Source organism: Trematomus bernacchii, unplaced genomic scaffold (genome assembly GCF_902827165.1).
Source record: "Trematomus bernacchii unplaced genomic scaffold, fTreBer1.1, whole genome shotgun sequence".
In the NCBI taxonomy this organism is placed as follows: domain Eukaryota; kingdom Metazoa; phylum Chordata; class Actinopteri; order Perciformes; family Nototheniidae; genus Trematomus; species Trematomus bernacchii.
This window is the reverse complement of record NW_022987720.1, coordinates 15,216,944-15,234,423: the sequence shown is the minus strand read 5'-3', so window position 1 is coordinate 15,234,423 and position 17,480 is coordinate 15,216,944. Positions and strand designations below refer to the sequence as shown.

Here is a 17,480-nt window from a genome sequence, read left to right as displayed (position 1 = left end):
GGTATCACACAGTGAAGCAGCTTATTGTCTAAAAAGAAAAAGTAATTTTATTCCAAATGTACACGGACAAACACATAAGGGGAGGGTTGAAAAGGTTCAGATGCTGCTAATCCTCCTCATCTGATGGTGGCGGCTGGTCTTCTGCGGCTTTGCGTTTCTCCATCTTGGACATCAACTCTGAAATAACAGGAAAATAATAGTTTTAAGATTACGTTACACTAATATTGTAATATTTGTAAAAGTTGATTTCAGTGGCGGCTGTAAAGAATTGCCTTGGCTTGTGAAATCAAAACCTTTCTTAATAACTATAGAGCCTTGTAAAGACACACAGTAAAAAAAGATATGTCAAAATTCACAATTTTTATCCAACAAAATGTTCCGTTTCGATTAATTTGTGTTGAAGATTTAGCTTTAAAAAACAAAAATGTCACTGCAGTAAACAAAATATATATATTCTCCCGTTTGCTTAACACAACAATGGGGCACGTAGCTGTATTGACCATTTGGTCTATCCGAAATCTAACCATAAATTACATTGATATAACAAAACAATATTTTTTGTGGTAATGATGTCATTAAATATGACAGACATCTTCAAGTGTTAAAAAAAGACATTCTGTAAAGCCCGACTTACCCTTAGCAGGGTTGAAGACACCGTTGGTTTGAGTGTTGCACACATAGCAACGCTTGGACTTGCGGTAATGCATAAGAGCACAGGTCTCACAGAAGTAGTGCTTACACCTGGGAGACATTCAAATGGTTAACTCACTGCAACTGGTGGTGAACAGTGAAGAGGAAACGGGAGAAGAACTCACTTCGTGATGATGGGATTTTTGAAGGACTCCCTGCAGATGAAGCACTTAAAGGGCAAATCTTCATCATCACTGCTCACTTCGTAGTTCTCCTCATCTAAATGAAAGCACAGCGTTGTTCAGGAAAGGCTGATGCAGGCACAAAAAAAAAACCCTCATGATATCCTGTTCCTGAACTTACCGTTTGCTCCATATCTGCCCTCTTCCAGTTCCCGCTCAATCTGCCAGCCATGTTTGTAGTCCGATCTGTCGTGGAGGAACTTGCAGCTGTCTGATATCAGGAGAGGAGAAGATGAAGAACACTAAAGTGAATGATCTTGATGTTAAAGAGTTACGATTATTCAACAGACGACTTCGATATTTTAAAATGGTACAACACTCGTACACACCTCCAAAGCCACAGAACCCCGTCTCCTTATAGTCTTTGCAGATGTCCGGCTGGTAGTCCCACCGTACTGTGGCTCTCAGGTGGTCAGGGGCTCGGATTGGTCCTTTCCTGTTGATAAAATATATGTATCACTAATACTACATTTTAGCATTGACAGATGAAGCGTTTATTTTGAAAGCTTGTGCTTAATATGTCTCGCCATAGTTCTCACCTGACCATTCCAGAGGAGGCGTTGCCCATGGTGGTATCTTTCGGCTTGATGAATTTTTGGTAATTGTTAATACCGCGGTAGATTTTATCGTCTTCTTTGCCTTCTAGCTCCTGTTGAAGGAGAAAAAAGGATTGCTCGGTTAATAGGAAACTTCATTACTACATCTAATAAATTGATTATGTTTTGTCTGCAGGATTACATGAAACTGTCAACGTGCCAACATTTTCATGAAAAGTGTTGGAAAGGTGTAGCTTAGGCCAAGGAAGAACCCATTACATTATTGAGTGGAATGAGGTGCAAGTATACATCATTTTAAAATCAATTGAGCCATATTTTTTCACACTATGCCCAAAACTGTATATTTAAAAAAGAAAAAACATTGTTTATGTTTATGTTATTTATATAAAATGGTAGCTTCTTGCTTAATTGTGCCATGAAGAACAACATCATGTAATGTTCTGTACCTCCTGGATTTTCTGACTCCTCTCAAAGATCGCCTGAGCGTCGTTGTCCTTCTCTGTGTCCATCTCATAAGTAGCAGTTGCACCCCTGTCATCAGGTCCCTCTGGTTTCTTTTTTGGGGGAGATCGGGAGAAAAGCAAAGCGTGAGAAAGATGCCTGCATGAACAGATTGTGGCTTCACAACACCAGACAGTGAATGCAGAAAAACAATCAGAGCACAGACACACATGGATGGAGATGGAGAACAAGGCTGTTGCTCCACTGCAGCAGCTAGGAGGTTACTATCCTTGCTCATTGGCACTGTAACAATGGTTTTTACAGGAGAAATATGCTTCTCCTTCACTTTATGGTTACTGCTTCTAATACAAAATACATTAAGAACAAAAGTCTCAACTCACTGCTGACCGTGTGGACTTGTATGCAACAGTGATCTTCTTTGTTTCTTTTTCTTCTTCATTTTCACTGGACGATTCTTTATCTTTCTCCACCTTCTTTGACTAGAGAGGGAAAAGACCAGGGCTAGGTTATTAAACTCAAAATATATTAAAATAATATATGATTACTGTTATTATGATTGTACCTTTTGAATCATGGGATTGACTCGAGTGTCTTTCTTTCCCCTTCTGACGACAGAGCACTTGTCCTCATCACTGCTGCCATCTGAAACAAAGTTTCGTTTAGTTAAACTTTTGTTGTTCAAGTAGCTGGGGCATTTTCACAGTTTGGGATTGGTAACTTAACTTAGGTTAATCTTGTGAATACATCTCTGCCAATGTCTGTATTATTCAGCTATCAAGCCGCAAAACGCATTCGGTGCAAACATGTCATAATCCTAAAGATTCCGAGGAAGCGTGAACGCAGCTCAAATGAAAAACTGTTTTTTAAAGCTACAAAATGTTCCCAAACTTCCCGCAGTGTGCAGGGTTGCTCCCATCTTTCGAATAGTTTGTCTCTTTCCAGGTAAATGTAAGTTTTATTATCAAAGACAGGAATGCCTTCACACAAAACATCTCGCCATTTAACGTTGAGCTAACGTGTTTACATTTCAGAATGGTTCACAAAGCCAAAGCGAAATTAAAACACGAGATTTGCATCCTAAAAAAAACTCTCAAACTATCTTATTGATGAATTAATACCTTTGTCGCTGTCGCTCGCTTTTCTTTTTCGCCCGGAGAACTTCTTGGTAGATTTTTTGAAGAGAAAAGAGCAAGGACCCGCTTTTGGCTCTTCAGACTCCGCCATCTTCCCTTCACTGCCTACATAAATAAATAACCTCCGTGACCACAGCGCCCTCTGGTGTCTCGGATCCTTTGGACAGTGGCCTTCTGCTGGTAAGGAGGATAATTACTAACTAGTCATAATATATTTATTCTAAACCCAAAAGCTTTAAAAAAAATACGAATACATTAAACAAAATGTAGTCTAAATGTACTGTTCTGTTGTCAAAGAACGCACACCGTCTTGAAAATCGACTCCATTCTCATATAGCCTGTTTAAAAAAAATAAAAAATCTTAATACTTGTTTTTGTGTAGCTTTTGCTTGAATGAAACACACATAATGCACAATAGAATGGGAAAACATTCACCACAAGTACAAAAAGTACTTGAAGGCATCATTTTCCTCATCTGTGCCAAGTGCGTGACACTCGCTGAATACAACCGGAAATAGAGATAGGAATAAAGGTATCACAATGACAATCAGCACAGTAGAACCTGAGGCCGATTTTATTTTGAAAGTTTTGACCGGAATTGGTACATTTGATCACCTCTCCCTTCACGTTGCTCGTCGCTCTCCCGTCTTCCTCCTCCAGCTGCAGCATCCGTGGCTCCCCGCAAAGGACAGCGGGTGTTTGTAGGACACTGGGCCCGCGGAGAGAGGGGTCCTGGCCTGGGCACGGATCCCGAAGAGGCCCCGGGGCCGCCGCTGGATGGAGTCGGGCTGCATTCACACAGCAATGGCTATGGGTCTGACATCGAAAAAGGCGTCTGCTCGGAGCGTCGGTTTGGAGCGGAAAAACCTCATCACTGTTTGCAGGTATACATCACGACACCCTCTATTTACAGCATAATCTGCAAGAGCCAGTCCTTGCATGCTACCATATTCTTCTTCTTTTAATATGTCTCCACAGTGGGGGATGTACATTTTTTTCTGGGACCTAATTTAGATGAACAGTAATGCAGGCAAATGGACATATTTCTAGAAGTGCCAAGGAGGAAACGGAGGCAGGTGCATGTTCACCTTCACATACCCCGCCATTGCACACACTTTTTGTAGACCAACAGTATTCATTTCATGTTGAATGTGTTGCTTTGCATTTTCCTGGATGCACTTTGTTGTATTATTCCTCCAAATTTCATATTTTGATGTGGCATTTATGCAGGATCTCTTTTAAACCTTTGTTTAACAGGTTGATACACCTGCTTGATTCCTGTTTGTACTGATCGATACAGCTGTAAATGATAAACAATGAGACTAGTGGGTTAATATTGTCTGTAACACCAGACCTCATAGCAGGTTTCCTCCTCCATCACAGTGAGGTTGTGTGTCTGAATGGGACAAGGGCATTGGGAGCAGAGCAAGGACTCCTCCCCCATCACCAGCCATCAGCCTACACAGTACAGTGCGTGCTTATGGATGTGATGTGCAGTCATAGAATCACGGTCTCATACAGCGATCAGAAAGTTTAGGGATGTACACTCATGTGCACCAGAGAGCTGAGAGGTCCTTTAACTCACCTGATGAGAGGTTCAGTTGCTCATGTAAATTACATCCCTCTGATTTAGTGTTTAAATGTTGCTCTGCCAGTGACGAGGATTCATCCACACTGGTGTCATGTTTTTCCTTTTTATGATTGACATTTTAAGTAATCTGTTGTGTATCATACTGAGGGATGATCTAAGTCAGTAGTTTCTATCCTTTTTTGACCTTCCTTAAAATGTAGAAATGTTCATGAGCCATGAGGACATGAATAATGTACCCAATACTCACTTAAAATGTAAAAGCACTTACCAAAAAAACAATTCTAAAAACATTTGGTTTATTTCGTGTAACATTAATATAAGTGTTTCATTCTTATCTCTTTATTACATTTGTGTCATTTTGTGACCTCTCAGATAGAAAACCCCAGGATCTGAAGCCTGTGTGACGTCTCATAGAGAAAAGTTTGCTTAAAATGTATTGTAGTATTTCAAAGAATATCCTTTCTATGAACTAAATAGTGTCTGATGGACTCAATGATATATTATTAGTAATTATCTTTTATTGTTTTCTGTGTTTTAGTACAAAACGCATACATACATCAATGTTTTGCATTGATATTCCAACAATTTAAATCTAAGTTATATTATTCTCAAAAGGGATACTGAGTAGCTGTTGTTTTCAATATATCCCTTTTGATGTCAGATAAGTGAACTACAAATAAACTGTAGTCATGAAAAGCTTCTTATTATTGTCTCAGTGTTTTATAAAGTACTGTCTTTAATTCATATTGCTACAAAACTAATTTGTGTTACTGTTATTCGTCTATAAAGTGTGTGAAAAATATTTATCTTCATAGAGCCTGAGGGAATGTCTTCATACAGCTAGTTTTGGCCAACCAAAACAACTGTCTGTCTATAATTATGTTTAATAGTATTTGAATGTTTTGTGATATCACAAGAGCCTTGTAGGAATTACATTTTTACTTTTATACCTTTTATAATGCTCTTATCAAATGTATTATTGCATCGAAATGGGTGTTGATTTGCATCTTGACTCTAGTCAGACTGGAACCTAATTACTTGTGTAGAATTTGCAGGCGTGGAGCCAAAATGACATCATGCATCCACACCTCACTCTTACCTCCATTCTGTTTTGTTGTCTCTTATATACAGTGAATGTACATAGTGACAAACTAAAAAAGACAAAGTCCAGACACTTAAATAGACAAACAATCAAGCGTTTTTATTCCAGTACCTTTCTATCCAAGGCCCTGTCTGCATTTTAGTGACAGGTACAGTAAAGCTAAACACACAATGAAACACATAGCATGCCTGCAGAAAGAAAGAAAAGTATCACAATTGACTCACAAAACAGAGAAAGTTTAGCAAGAGAACAAAAACATTGTTGTTTTCAGGTTGGCCTGACCCTACTAAGACCAGTTTAATAATTTAGGCTTTTTAAAGACAAACACACAAGACAAGACGTAAATAAATCTTAAACAGCTTTCCATCAGTAATGCTTACTACATTTTCTTTCCATCTTCTAATGAACTACATGACATTGATTAGGTTCAGTTGGAGGGCTTCTTCTTCCAGGCGTGTCTGTGTCGCTGCATCTGCATCTTTCATGTACTTCCTGACCTGAAAAATGTTTTTCTTCTTGATGCCATTCTGGTCAGAGATGATTCAAGTAGTCAAAGGTTGTTTGTACGATTTCTTAGGAGAGAGATCCTGAATCAGCAGTAGCTGTGCATTAAAGCAGACTGGGCGTCTTGTTGGTGCAGGATACAGGATCCAGGCTCTGTGCTGCTGCTGAGACACATTTACCTTCACAGCTTTAACTGCTGCCTGGCCACAGTAACTGAGCTGACGTTAGTGCTAGATTAGTGCAGGCCAAGCCTTTATTTTCCCCTTATAATTGTTTGTGTATATATAAAGTCTGACCTCTTTTCCCTCAGTGTCACATCATACACGTTTAAAATACCATCGGCACACACAGAGATTAACATTTCCCAACAAGTCGTTGGATATAGTTATATGTCTTTTTGTGGAACTTCAGAAAAGGGGTCTGTTTATGCTTAGGTCTAGGGTACAGAAATGTCACATGTCTGTCTGTTAATGGAAGTCATAACAAAAACAAACTGGCATATCAGAAAAAGAAAGTGTATTCACATGATCTGGCATAATGTGGGTCACCAGCACCAGGCACAGAGATCTGCTCAATGTTTCAGTGCCTTGTGTTGACAAGTGTCATCTTAAAAACACATATGCACAGCAATAGACATTTGTGTATAATAAAGGAAAACCTGATCAAACATTTGCATCACCACAGGGAACAGTTTCAGAGACTTAAACACACAAAAATATTTAAAATTTAGAATAACAAGGTCAGGTGTACACATTTAAAATGTCTATTAAGCAGAATATTCAAGCCTTTTTGAGTTTATCCAAATGCTTTCACCAGAACAATACTTACATTTTATACTTTGACCTTAAAGATTTTAGCTATAATAATGTTTAATACCTGACCACATCAGAACAAATCAGAGGGGCTTTGTCTTAATGGCTTTAGAAAGACTTGTGATATATTTATCATGTCCATGGTGACAGCAGTGTCATTGTGATCTGCAGTGTCTCTGCTGTTGCCACTAGCAACAGGTTTATGTTAACATGGCAGGGCTGAATCTTTCTCTTTAGTCATTGGGAATTTCCATCCATCTATAGTTTATTTAACCGAGCCAAAACATTGTTTAACATCACAAGGCAATATGTTTAAAGGTGACTTGTTGGTCTGTGATATATTTCAAATGTACTGCTTTGTGCTTGTGTCTGGCTAAGTGGTCCATGACAGGAGGAGCAGTGTTGCCGTGGACACGGGGAACCTGAGAAGAAATAGATAAGAAATAGATAAGATGAGTGAGAGTTGACAGGTTTGATGTAAGGTGTTAACCCTTTGCTGCTCTCTGTAAACAAAAGGGACAGGGAGGGTGTGCTGCATATTGGCTGAGGTTTGAGCCCTTCTGGGGGCGTGGCCTGAGAGGAAAACAAAATGTCTTGTGCAAATTCCAAACAAAAGTAAAAAGTGCCACATTCCACCTCTCAGTTTAATTTGAAAGAAACAATAAAAACAACTCTTTTCATGTCTGGAATGACAATGTGTTATAGTTCAGATTATGTGCAGCCTTTTTTGCATTCTTCCCCTATTTCCTATTTATTATACCATCAAGTATGTGAAATTACAGCAGTAATATATGTAGGTATGACCATTTTTTTAATCTCAGCATAGGATCAGCCTTCTCTCCCACCAGCAATTTCTCTGTGACACCCTGTTATTCTTCATTTCACCCCACAAACACCTGCTTTACACTCTCATCACTTCCCCGCCCAATGCCCTCACTGTCCTCCCTGCACATTAATCCCTATTCACCTCCTCTGACCATGAAACACTTTGCTTGGACGCCAATTCACAGACGGGGCCGGTGAGAGAGAGACACACCCTGCTGAAGTTGCATTTTTAAGTCTTTTCTATTTTTATTGGGCCATATTTTCTAATTTCTTGTCTTAATATTTATCAAAGCGCACAGCATTCTTTATTGTGGCTGTCTGTGCAGATCCAGTACATGACGTCTCCCCCGACAGTCCAGGACGATAAACAACAGCACTGGCTGGTGTTACACAATGCTGCGGCCAGTGAGGAGTCTGCCTGTGTCATCTGATCCTGCTGCTTATGCCAAGACTAAAGAGAGAGACAGGAAGAGGAAGAGAGAGAAAGAGAAAGGAGTCAGGGGAAAGAAAAAGGAATCTGAGAGAGTTAATGTGAAGCCTTATGTGTTTAGATTAGCTTTCACTGTTGATAAATGCAGTTTTGGTTATCTTAGGTGGTGCTACTGATCAAACACACTTGTGAAAGTACAGTAGGGGGTTGAGAGAGGAGAACAACAGAGCATTTCAACAGAGCTGAGAGTGGGCTTGGCTGCAGCCCAGGCTGAGTGAGAGGGGGCACAAAAGAAGCTTGTCAGAAGGCCCTGCAGTTGTTTTTCAGTGTCAAATCGTACCAAGAACATTATGCTATTCCACTCCATCCATTTGCATTTGTGGAATGCCAGCAATTCCCCTTCAGATCAAAGGACTTCAGTTCACTTAAAATAAGTTGCTATAATGCTCCTCTTGAGATAACGCTGCTGCCTTATCAGTTTTTAACCCTAACCCTTCATCTATTCTGATTCAAAATGTTACTATATCAACACACATGCAGCCATTTATGACAGGCTTATACTGGGCATGGGTAACTTATGGGAGCACTTGGTGGTTTTCCAAGGGCTTGGCCCTCTGCATAATGAGGAATTTGCTTGATTTCTTACAATTTTCTGTGATTTGAAGTCTGCACAAATAACCAGATTTGACCATATTTTTCACTCTTTATCCTAAGTTTTAGACGTAATAAATAATACAATCTTAGACTTAATCATATCGAACAAAATGTCATTAGTGATGGGATTCCTTAAGACAAAGTCATTTCAAAGGAACATATCTCTTTGGGAAGTTTCAATTGACAATGATTGGGAATTTCTGCCCCAACACACACTATTTGTGCTGACTAGCAAACTGGCATCACCTAAGTGGATTTTTTTTTTTTTACCTTTTGGGTCATGGTGGAATACAGCACATAACATCCTAACATCCCACTTTGTTATGCAGATATCATCATGAGACAGAATTTAGATGCCACTGACCTGTTCCCTTGATAAATCCGGCTTAGCTCTAAACAAGTCAAAGGTCCAAAAGTAAATGTATTCCAGTTTTGCCTCTCAATTGGAACAGACCCCGTGCAGATTCTGAAGTGATGTCCAAATGTTCTCTCTGATACTTCTTTCTTCTTTCTTGTGACATTTTGAGCCAGTCCCCCCACCCCACAATGAGCTCCCCTTTCATCTAGAGAGTCTTGCGCTTCGGGAAGAGGGCTTTCCGAAAAGAGGTGGTGGTGCTGCCCCTGCTGAAGGAGGCACCCCCCAGTGCGATCTTGGTCTTCCCGCTGGTGATGGTGGAGGTGCCCAGGGATGTTGTGCTCTTGCCCCTGCTGATGGAGGAGCCCCCCATGGCAATCTTGGACTTTCCCCTCTTTATGGTGGTGTTGCCCAGGGTTAAGGCCGTCTTCCCCTCGGTGAAGCTGGTGTTGCCCATTGAGGAGAGGTTTGTCTTCCTGACCCAGATTCGAGGACGGGTTTTGGGGCTCACTCGATGCAAAGCATCGCACACTCATGCAGCACGTCCCGCTCTGCCCCTCGGCGGTAATAGTAACATCAGCTACTGTCCAGAGCAGACCAGAATGCTAAGCGTGGATAGCACGACCCCCGTGTCACATAATGCCTTCCTTGAGATGATCGACGTGGGCTGTGGAAGGCCACATACCACCCATGTGTCCCTGTGAATGGACAGAGGCAGCCGTAGGTGGCCACAGCCTATCTGGGGGGACGGGGACAGTGGAGTGATTGTCCCATCTCCACGACGACACCGGACGGTTGAAGGACACATTGTTGCAACGGGGGCAATCTGTGGTGACATCACTTTCTTCTGAGCCATTGTTCCCTATAGCCTCTGATTGTAGGACATAGCCTCTGTGTACGGCTGTATATACCATATGTGAAATCAGTGGCACGGTTACAGATTTGACAAGAGAAAGGATGAATATGTTCCATGTTCTCCAAGTGAAGCTGAGGCTTTAATTACACCCTTCCTTTTTGATGTTGTCCCTCCATTTAAAATATGGGTGTGGTCCCTTTAGATGCTGTTTACTACCCATTTGTGTCCTTGCTGAACTGTTTGCAACTCATTAGAGCATTTGAGTCTTTTATTTCTAACATTTATGTCATTTAGGTTATAGAATATATCCCACAAAAACGCAAATCTATTTACAAAACAATCAAGCCAAGCAGTGTTTAAACATGTTACTTTATGAGCATTGTTACATTACAGTTTTTCTAGTTGAAAACTGTGTTTTCTGGAGAAAAATTATGTAATGGAAATGCAGGCTAACAACCAATGTTAAAATACTACATTTGTACCAAAGATGTTGACAAGTTGATGACTGTACATGCACAATGTACAGGAGAACAGTGCTGATGAAAAACACACACACTCTCTTGTGCTTCACCACATACATCCCACACGACTGTTACACATTTTCCCTCCCTGCCAAGTAGACACACCATACAACAACATCTCTTGCTGTTACATTTGCATAACACACTCAGCGTGGCTTTGGAAAATCTCACTCTTGATTGCAAACCCATTAGTTCTGCTACTCCCTTAGCACTTTCTTACAAATGCACCTTGTGCAAACAGGTAACAGATGATGTCACACACTGAACATAAGCATAGCAACTCTTTTTTTATTGACTTTTACTACTGACCTGCTAAAACTGAGCAGATAGAAATATCCTTGGGTTTTAAACTGTGGGGCGGAATCATGTGTGAAAATTCCAGTAGATGTTGCTGTGCGTTTCTTTGCCCCTGATGAGGGTGGTTTTAATCACTGACACAGACTTGGTCCCATGGGTGAAGGTCAGAGTAGCGAGAGAGCTGGTGTTCTCCCCTCGTGTGACCGAGGTTTTGCCCACCGCTACAATGGTGTTGCCCAAAGTTACGGTGGTTCTGCTCCAGGAGATCGAGGAATTACCCCAGGAGATGGCGTACTTAGTCCTCAGGATTGAAACCCTGCCTTTGGTGAAGGAGGTCTTGCTTGACAAGAATGTGGTTTTCCACTCATTGTTAGAGTCTTTTTTGGACGGCTTGGCTGCTTTGGGTGTCTTGGCCCTGGCTTCAGGGGTCCTGTCCATTTAGGTGTTCTTGCGCTTGGACATCAAGGCTTTGCGGAAGGAGGTGGTTGTGGTTCCCCGGCTGAAGCTGGCCCGTCCCAGAGCCACCGTCGTCTTTTGCCTTTGGATGGTGGAGTCTCCCATGGAGGTGGTGGTCACTCCCCTGAAGACGGAGGAGTTGCCCATGGCTACAGTAGTCTTTCCCCTGGCTATGGAGGTGCTTCCCACTGCCATGGCAGTCTTGCCCTCGGTGATGCTAGTATTGCCCATTGTAGAAGCAGTGGCAGTCAGCCCGAGCCCGTGCTTGAATGCTGGCTCCTAACATGAACGCTGCACCACTGCCTGTGTGGCAGCAGGGTAAAAAACAAACCCTAAGCTGTGGCTGTGACTGCCCTAAATAGATCAGACCACCATGTAAAGATTGGGGGGGGATTGGATTATTCTTTGATGCTGGCCGGTCCCTCAGAGAGACAAGACCCAAGGGGACCTGGAAGCACAGCGTGCACAAAGGCTGAAAAGACAGGGGGTTAATTGTATTGTTTTCATGATAACACTGCCAAAGCACTGAAGGGGTACATTGTGCAGTACACAAGACAATTGGGGTGACCTCAGTGCAATAAGATGGCGTGGTTCCCAAAAAAGAAAAGAGAAAAAAAACTCCTCACCGCTATTGTTGAAGGATTCAAATACAGTAGTACATTTGTCTGCTCTGGTACAGTAAAAGGCTGCAGTTTAACCGCTAGTGCAGCGCACAACCAACAGAAAGTCCAAATCCTTCACTTCATTTTGCATATTTTCTCCATTCCATCTTGTGTTTTTCTAATTCTTCTTTCTCTGTCTGCTTCTTTTTCAGATTCTCTGTAAAGACTCTCCTAGAGAAGTACACAGCGGAGCCCATAGACGACTCTTCCGAGGAGTTTATTAACTTTGCCGCCATTTTAGAGCACATCCTCAGCCACCGCTTCAAAGGTAACACTGCAGGTAACATATGGCACAGAAATGGATGGAAAAATCTAACCAACATGAGACAAATGTATATTAACATGAAAATAGTTAAACCATGTGGGGCATGCATGTATTCAGAGCAGATGTGATTCATTGCTGTGTTGTGATCTTGTATCAGGTTCAGGAAGCTGGTTCAGCTCAGATGGACAGCGAAGTTTCTGGGAGTATATCCGGCTGGCGTGCGGCAAGGTGCAGAACAACTGCATCGCCAGCATCGAAAACATAGAGAACATCAGCACATCACGAGCTAAGGCAAGGACACTTTATGCAGAACTGTGTGTGTATGTGTGTGGGTTATTGCAAGACAGAGCCGCTCAGAAAGCCATCTGTTCCTACTCACTTTTGATGTTGTCTTACAGGGGCGGGCATGGATTCGGGTGGCGCTGATGGAGAAACGTCTGTCTGAATATGTGTCCACTGCTCTGAGGGACACAAGAACAACCAGGTCATAATCCATTATTTAAAAGGACAAACAATACATTTCTCATTCTGTTTATTTTGGATTTTGAAGTGACACCTGCTTCATGGTGGTTATGGCTGTTCATGATAATCAGTTTAATTCAAATATCTACATTTCTTTGAGGGACGTACACAGCTCCTACAGATGTTTAGCATCAAAAACTATAAAAGGCTTCACAGCTTTATCATTATTATATCCTAAAGTTCTGGGATGAAACCACTCTTTCTCTTGACAGGAGGTTTTATGATGATGGAGCCATTATGCTGAGAGAAGAGGCGCAGGTCCTGACTGGCATGCTGATTGGACTGAGTGCCATTGACTTCAGGTAAAGAGCTACACTGCATACTCTGATTTTTAAATATGAAAGTACATGAACTGGTACACACCAGGCTCTTTTAAATTGACAAAGTTAGGTGGCTTATATTTGAAAGCTATTATAAGTATCCTAAATTAGGTTAGTCTTTGAACCTTTTCTTGCCTGTTCCATTCATTTCAACCCAATAATTAGGAATTAATAATAATAGTAATAATAATAATACATTTGATTTATATAGCACACTTTAAAAACAACGTCATCTCAAGGTGCTTCACAAAGCTATAAATGAATTATTGTTAGGAGTCTTCAAGATATAATATACATTAGGGTAAAGGATATTCTATTTTATGAGTATAATTGAACATATAATACTGAAATAATAAGTTAAAGCATATGTTTTTATATATTTTTTTATAGAAATATATCAAATAAATATAATTTCACTGTTTTTGAAATATGTTTTGACCACATTTCTACACCTACATTTAGTAACTGTTAAGGTATTAGTAGGTAGTATGTATTCATGAATAATACATTGATGATGTGTATGCACTTTCTCATGTTTAATATATTACTGTTTAAATTATGTAAAGGAAAGTACGTCTGACATTTATGCACTACTAGAAGCTCACTTCAGAGTGCAGACCTCCACACAGAGCGTTTCCCTAAGTGAAAAAAAAAAAGAATGTATCTTATGACCTTATGATTCGAATATACTTTAATGTTCACGAAAAGTGGGCCGGTAGCTTTTCCACAATCCTGCTGACAAACCAACAAACAAACCAAATCCCCCTTGGCTGAGGTACTAAAATGGGTTATTATATCTTACATTGTACATGCACTGTATACATATAAAACCAAACTGTGGCTCCATTCTATATTTAAAAACATTGATATTTAATGATAATATACACCCTTCAGGTTTGTTAAATAGGATTTGTCCCTGTTTCTGTGCAGTTTTTGCTTAAAGGGGGAGACTCTGGATGGGAAATCCTCAGCTGTTATCGACTACACACCTTACCTGAAGTTCACTCAGAGGTGAGATTGATCCAGTAACTCCAGTTTATGCATCACATTGTGTGCAGTTTTGCATAACTGTTGCCTCTGTGCTGTGTAGCTACGACTACCTGAGTGATGAGGACGACCGTCACAGTGTGGACAGCAGCAACAGTGAGGAGAGCGTCCCCGAGCATCCCTACATCCCTCTGGTGACCGACGAGGAGAGCTGGAGCAACAAGTGCCGCAAGATGGAGCAGAGGTTTAAAATCGTCTATGCCCAGAAGGTGAGAAACAACAGCTGTTAAAACCAAATGAATGCTGTTTATAGTTATTTTCCACTGTGTGCTTCGACACACACAAACTCGTCTCCTTATTTTCATGTTGCAGGGTTACCTGGAGGAGCTGGTGCGCCTGCGGGAGTCTCAGCTGAAGAATGTGGAGACGGAGAACAAGCACCTGAGAGCCAACGTGGAGGAGCTGACGGGGCAGAGCCAGCAGGAGAAGAAGGAGCTGGAGGCGGTTGTGCTGGAGCTGCAGGCACAACTGTGAGAAACACACAAACTTCGACCATATTTACCTAAATAACAAGCTCCAAATATAAACATGTGCTCCAGATCGCATCACTGTTTGCATTACATTAATTTGTTTGTTTTAAAAGAAGTTTTAAATAACAATACAACTAAAAACAGTTGTTATTTTTATGCAAAAATGTTCCTCAATAGAAAATGTGTAATGACACTAGTGACCTACTTAATGACACAACTCATTGTTCTATAAGGAAGATGAAAAGAAACTGAAAGTTAACGCAGATCAGATTTTTGATTATGCTGGTTAATAATGCAATACTTCACATGATTTCAAGTTGCAGTCCTTGATAAAAGGAAAGAAGTTGGTCTATTTGTAGATAAAGGATATGTAAGGTGCTCTGGGAAACTGTGAAAAAACAGGCCTTAGCTATTTTTTTGTGTGTTTTTCTTTTATTGCCACCACCTTTGACGTTGAGATACATATTTGCTTGCTAAACGAAAGCTATTGCTTCTGAACTGAATGATTTGCTCTCTGTGTGTCCTGCAGCACTGCCCTCATGCCCTGTGATACCTCCCATCTGGCTAAAGATCTTTCCATCCCGCTGGTCAACCAGTGGTCCACAATCCCAAACAACCATGGTGATGTCAAGCTTTTCCGCAGGTAAACTGGTTTCAGTTCATTAATCTAAATATATAAGACCCCTATTGGGAAATAAAACACATAGCATTCATAAGCGGATGTTTATAGATGCAATCAATGTACAGACCATCAGGTATTTGGGCTGAGATTATGTTTTTGTCCATGTAGGAGGAGTTTCCACAGTTTGGAGCTGCTTTCTGCTGAAATGAGTCTGAACTCTGACTCTCAGAGGAATGATGGGAGACAGAATGGAGATGCTGCTTGGACTTCAGCAGGTACAATTACCTTTTTACTGCTACTGCTGTACATTCATTCATCTGACAGTTGGAAACAATTTACAAATGTGAGATATTTAGTTTTTAATTGTCTATCTAAAACCGATTTCAGTTGGGTTTGTGTGTATATATAGGTGTGTCTGTGTATGTATTTCTCAAACTACATTACAACTACATTTGACTTACTTACTATGTATTCCAGTATAAAAAACACAGTTGTAGAGTTGCAACATTTCTGCTCGAGTAGGAATATATTTGCGCTCCTTCCACATCTGCATAAAAGCCTTTCAGAGGCAGCCACCCATGCACATGCACATACATCACCGTACAAAGGCAGGCTTGATGGCTGTTCATGGTGTTTCATGTGGGCAGCTTGAAGTATGCACAATCAGAGGCTTAGTTTTATTGTGCATTTTTCTCTGTTTTGTCCCTGTAGGGAAAGACAACACTCCCTCCATGCTGGGTTTGTGTGGCTCTCTGGCCTCTTTACCGAGCTCCAAGTCCCTGGCCAGCCTCAAGTCCAGCGAGTGTTTGGTGAACATCAGCACAGAGCCCAGCCCCGCACTCACTCCCAGCTAGGAGGTGCAGTCCATCGACCACAGAGATACAACCCCTAGCCTGTCTGCCTGGTGATGCTGCGATGACCATAAACCCGACCAAAATCCTTCTCCAACCCATAATGCACCAAGACCATCAATAGCTCCATGGGAAAGTCATGACACCATCTTTGGATTTTTGTACACATGAGTGTAAAATCACCATGAAGCTAAAAGGATCCATCTCTTTTGGTTCTTTCCCTTCACCTCGCCTTATCCGCTCAACTCCTGTCTCACACTCTCGCAAAACCACTATCTGTAAATCCCGATCATGCAATTTCTCTGCAAAATCCTTTCAGACCTTTTTCCAAAGCTTCAATTAATTTCCTTTAAATGTATTCCAATGTTGCTCCTTATTTCAATATCCGTTTTCTTCCTTTGTGGCATTGTCTGTGTGTTTGTGCGCCTCAATCTGTCAACAATGTAACCAAAACAGCACTTGAAGCTCTTTGGATGCAGCCACTTGCAAATAGAGAAGTGAGGATAATTTTAAGAAATACAGATTATCTATATATATCTGTCCTCACAGAGACATAGCACTGAGAAGTATGTTTTAAAGTTTGTGACTGAATGGTATCTGGGGTCAGCCGTCCCTGGACGTGCATATCATTCCTGCTTAAGTAATAAACACTCTTTCAATCTGTGCACCTCTTTATTTAATCATAGCCTACCACATATATTAATTTATCTGATTTTATTTTAAAGTGCAGTATTTTCCTTTTACTCATCCAAGGGTAATTTTCAGTTTTGTTTGTGTTGCAATAAACAACCTTTTTCCATTATGTGTGTATCTGTGTACATTGCACTGTGTTATCAAAAAGGGTGATGCCATAATTAGTTATTTTGTATTATTATAGGCATCTTTATTGAATCTTTCTGAGAAACAAAAAGTAATACTGAAGCAATCAAGCAGTGATTCAAAAAAATATACAGTCTATGGCTCTGGCTCCATCTTGTGGTTACAAATAATACAAAATATAATGTATCTTATCGGTAAACAAGTACTCATAAAGTAAGGTTGCACTGGACAAATATGTTCTACAGATTGATGAAAATCTTTGAGTGACATTAGCCATAACATTTCAGTCAACCTGCAAGCTCACACAAGTATCCATTAAGATGATGGAGCCTGTAACACACCAGACTGTGGTTTTATAGAATAACACGACATCTCATGTAGCTAATATATAACTAAATAAAAGGAAAATAACAATTACATTATTGTTGAATAATGAGGATGAGGTTTGTTTATCTAAACTCATTATTTTCTAGAA

General features: G+C 40.7%; 3 protein-coding genes across 4 annotated transcripts; 1 reads left to right on the top strand and 2 right to left on the bottom strand.

Moving 5' to 3' along the window:
* Window positions 1-24: 24 nt before the first annotated feature.
* Window positions 25-3,190, bottom strand: rnf113a (ring finger protein 113A). Its single transcript, XM_034143194.1, has 10 exons — window positions 3,010-3,190; window positions 2,454-2,533; window positions 2,272-2,370; window positions 1,876-1,983; window positions 1,412-1,521; window positions 1,202-1,308; window positions 994-1,083; window positions 816-909; window positions 635-741; window positions 25-177 (listed from the first exon to the last, which is right to left on the bottom strand). Exons 1-10 carry the CDS (start codon window positions 3,113-3,115, stop codon window positions 107-109), a joined length of 972 nt encoding a protein of 323 aa, XP_033999085.1. The 5' UTR covers window positions 3,116-3,190; the 3' UTR covers window positions 25-106.
* Window positions 3,191-3,647: 457 nt separating this feature from the next.
* rundc3aa (RUN domain containing 3Aa) lies at window positions 3,648-16,988 on the top strand. Of its 2 annotated transcripts, none has more exons than XM_034142929.1 (11): window positions 3,648-3,908; window positions 12,242-12,357; window positions 12,512-12,645; window positions 12,753-12,838; window positions 13,089-13,178; window positions 14,127-14,207; window positions 14,287-14,452; window positions 14,556-14,713; window positions 15,243-15,356; window positions 15,504-15,610; window positions 16,047-16,988. In XM_034142929.1, the coding sequence occupies exons 1-11, from the start codon at window positions 3,802-3,804 to the stop codon at window positions 16,187-16,189; spliced, it is 1,302 nt and encodes a 433-aa protein (XP_033998820.1). In that variant the 5' UTR covers window positions 3,648-3,801; the 3' UTR covers window positions 16,190-16,988. The 2 variants fall into 2 exon arrangements, with proteins under 2 accessions (XP_033998820.1, XP_033998819.1); XM_034142928.1 differs by having other exon boundaries at window positions 12,242-12,369.
* Window positions 10,509-11,790, bottom strand: zwi (zwilling). Its single transcript, XM_034142930.1, has one exon. The coding sequence runs from the start codon at window positions 11,656-11,658 to the stop codon at window positions 11,410-11,412; it is 249 nt and encodes an 82-aa protein (XP_033998821.1). The 5' UTR covers window positions 11,659-11,790; the 3' UTR covers window positions 10,509-11,409.
* Window positions 16,989-17,480: the final 492 nt, after the last annotated feature.

Coding starts and splice junctions, on each gene's coding strand:
- rundc3aa (XM_034142928.1), top strand. CDS start 3,802: ATGGAGTCGGGCTGCATTCACACAGCAATGGCTATGGGTCTGACATCG. Junction 14,714..15,242: donor CTGGAGCTGCAGGCACAACT/GTGAGAAACACA, acceptor TGTGTCCTGCAG/CACTGCCCTCATGCCCTGTG. Junction 15,611..16,046: donor TGCTGCTTGGACTTCAGCAG/GTACAATTACCT, acceptor TTGTCCCTGTAG/GGAAAGACAACACTCCCTCC.
- zwi (XM_034142930.1), bottom strand. CDS start 11,658: ATGGGCAATACTAGCATCACCGAGGGCAAGACTGCCATGGCAGTGGGA.
- rnf113a (XM_034143194.1), bottom strand. CDS start 3,115: ATGGCGGAGTCTGAAGAGCCAAAAGCGGGTCCTTGCTCTTTTCTCTTC. Junction 1,522..1,875: donor GGAGTCAGAAAATCCAGGAG/GTACAGAACATT, acceptor CTCCTTCAACAG/GAGCTAGAAGGCAAAGAAGA. Junction 742..815: donor AAAAATCCCATCATCACGAA/GTGAGTTCTTCT, acceptor AATGTCTCCCAG/GTGTAAGCACTACTTCTGTG.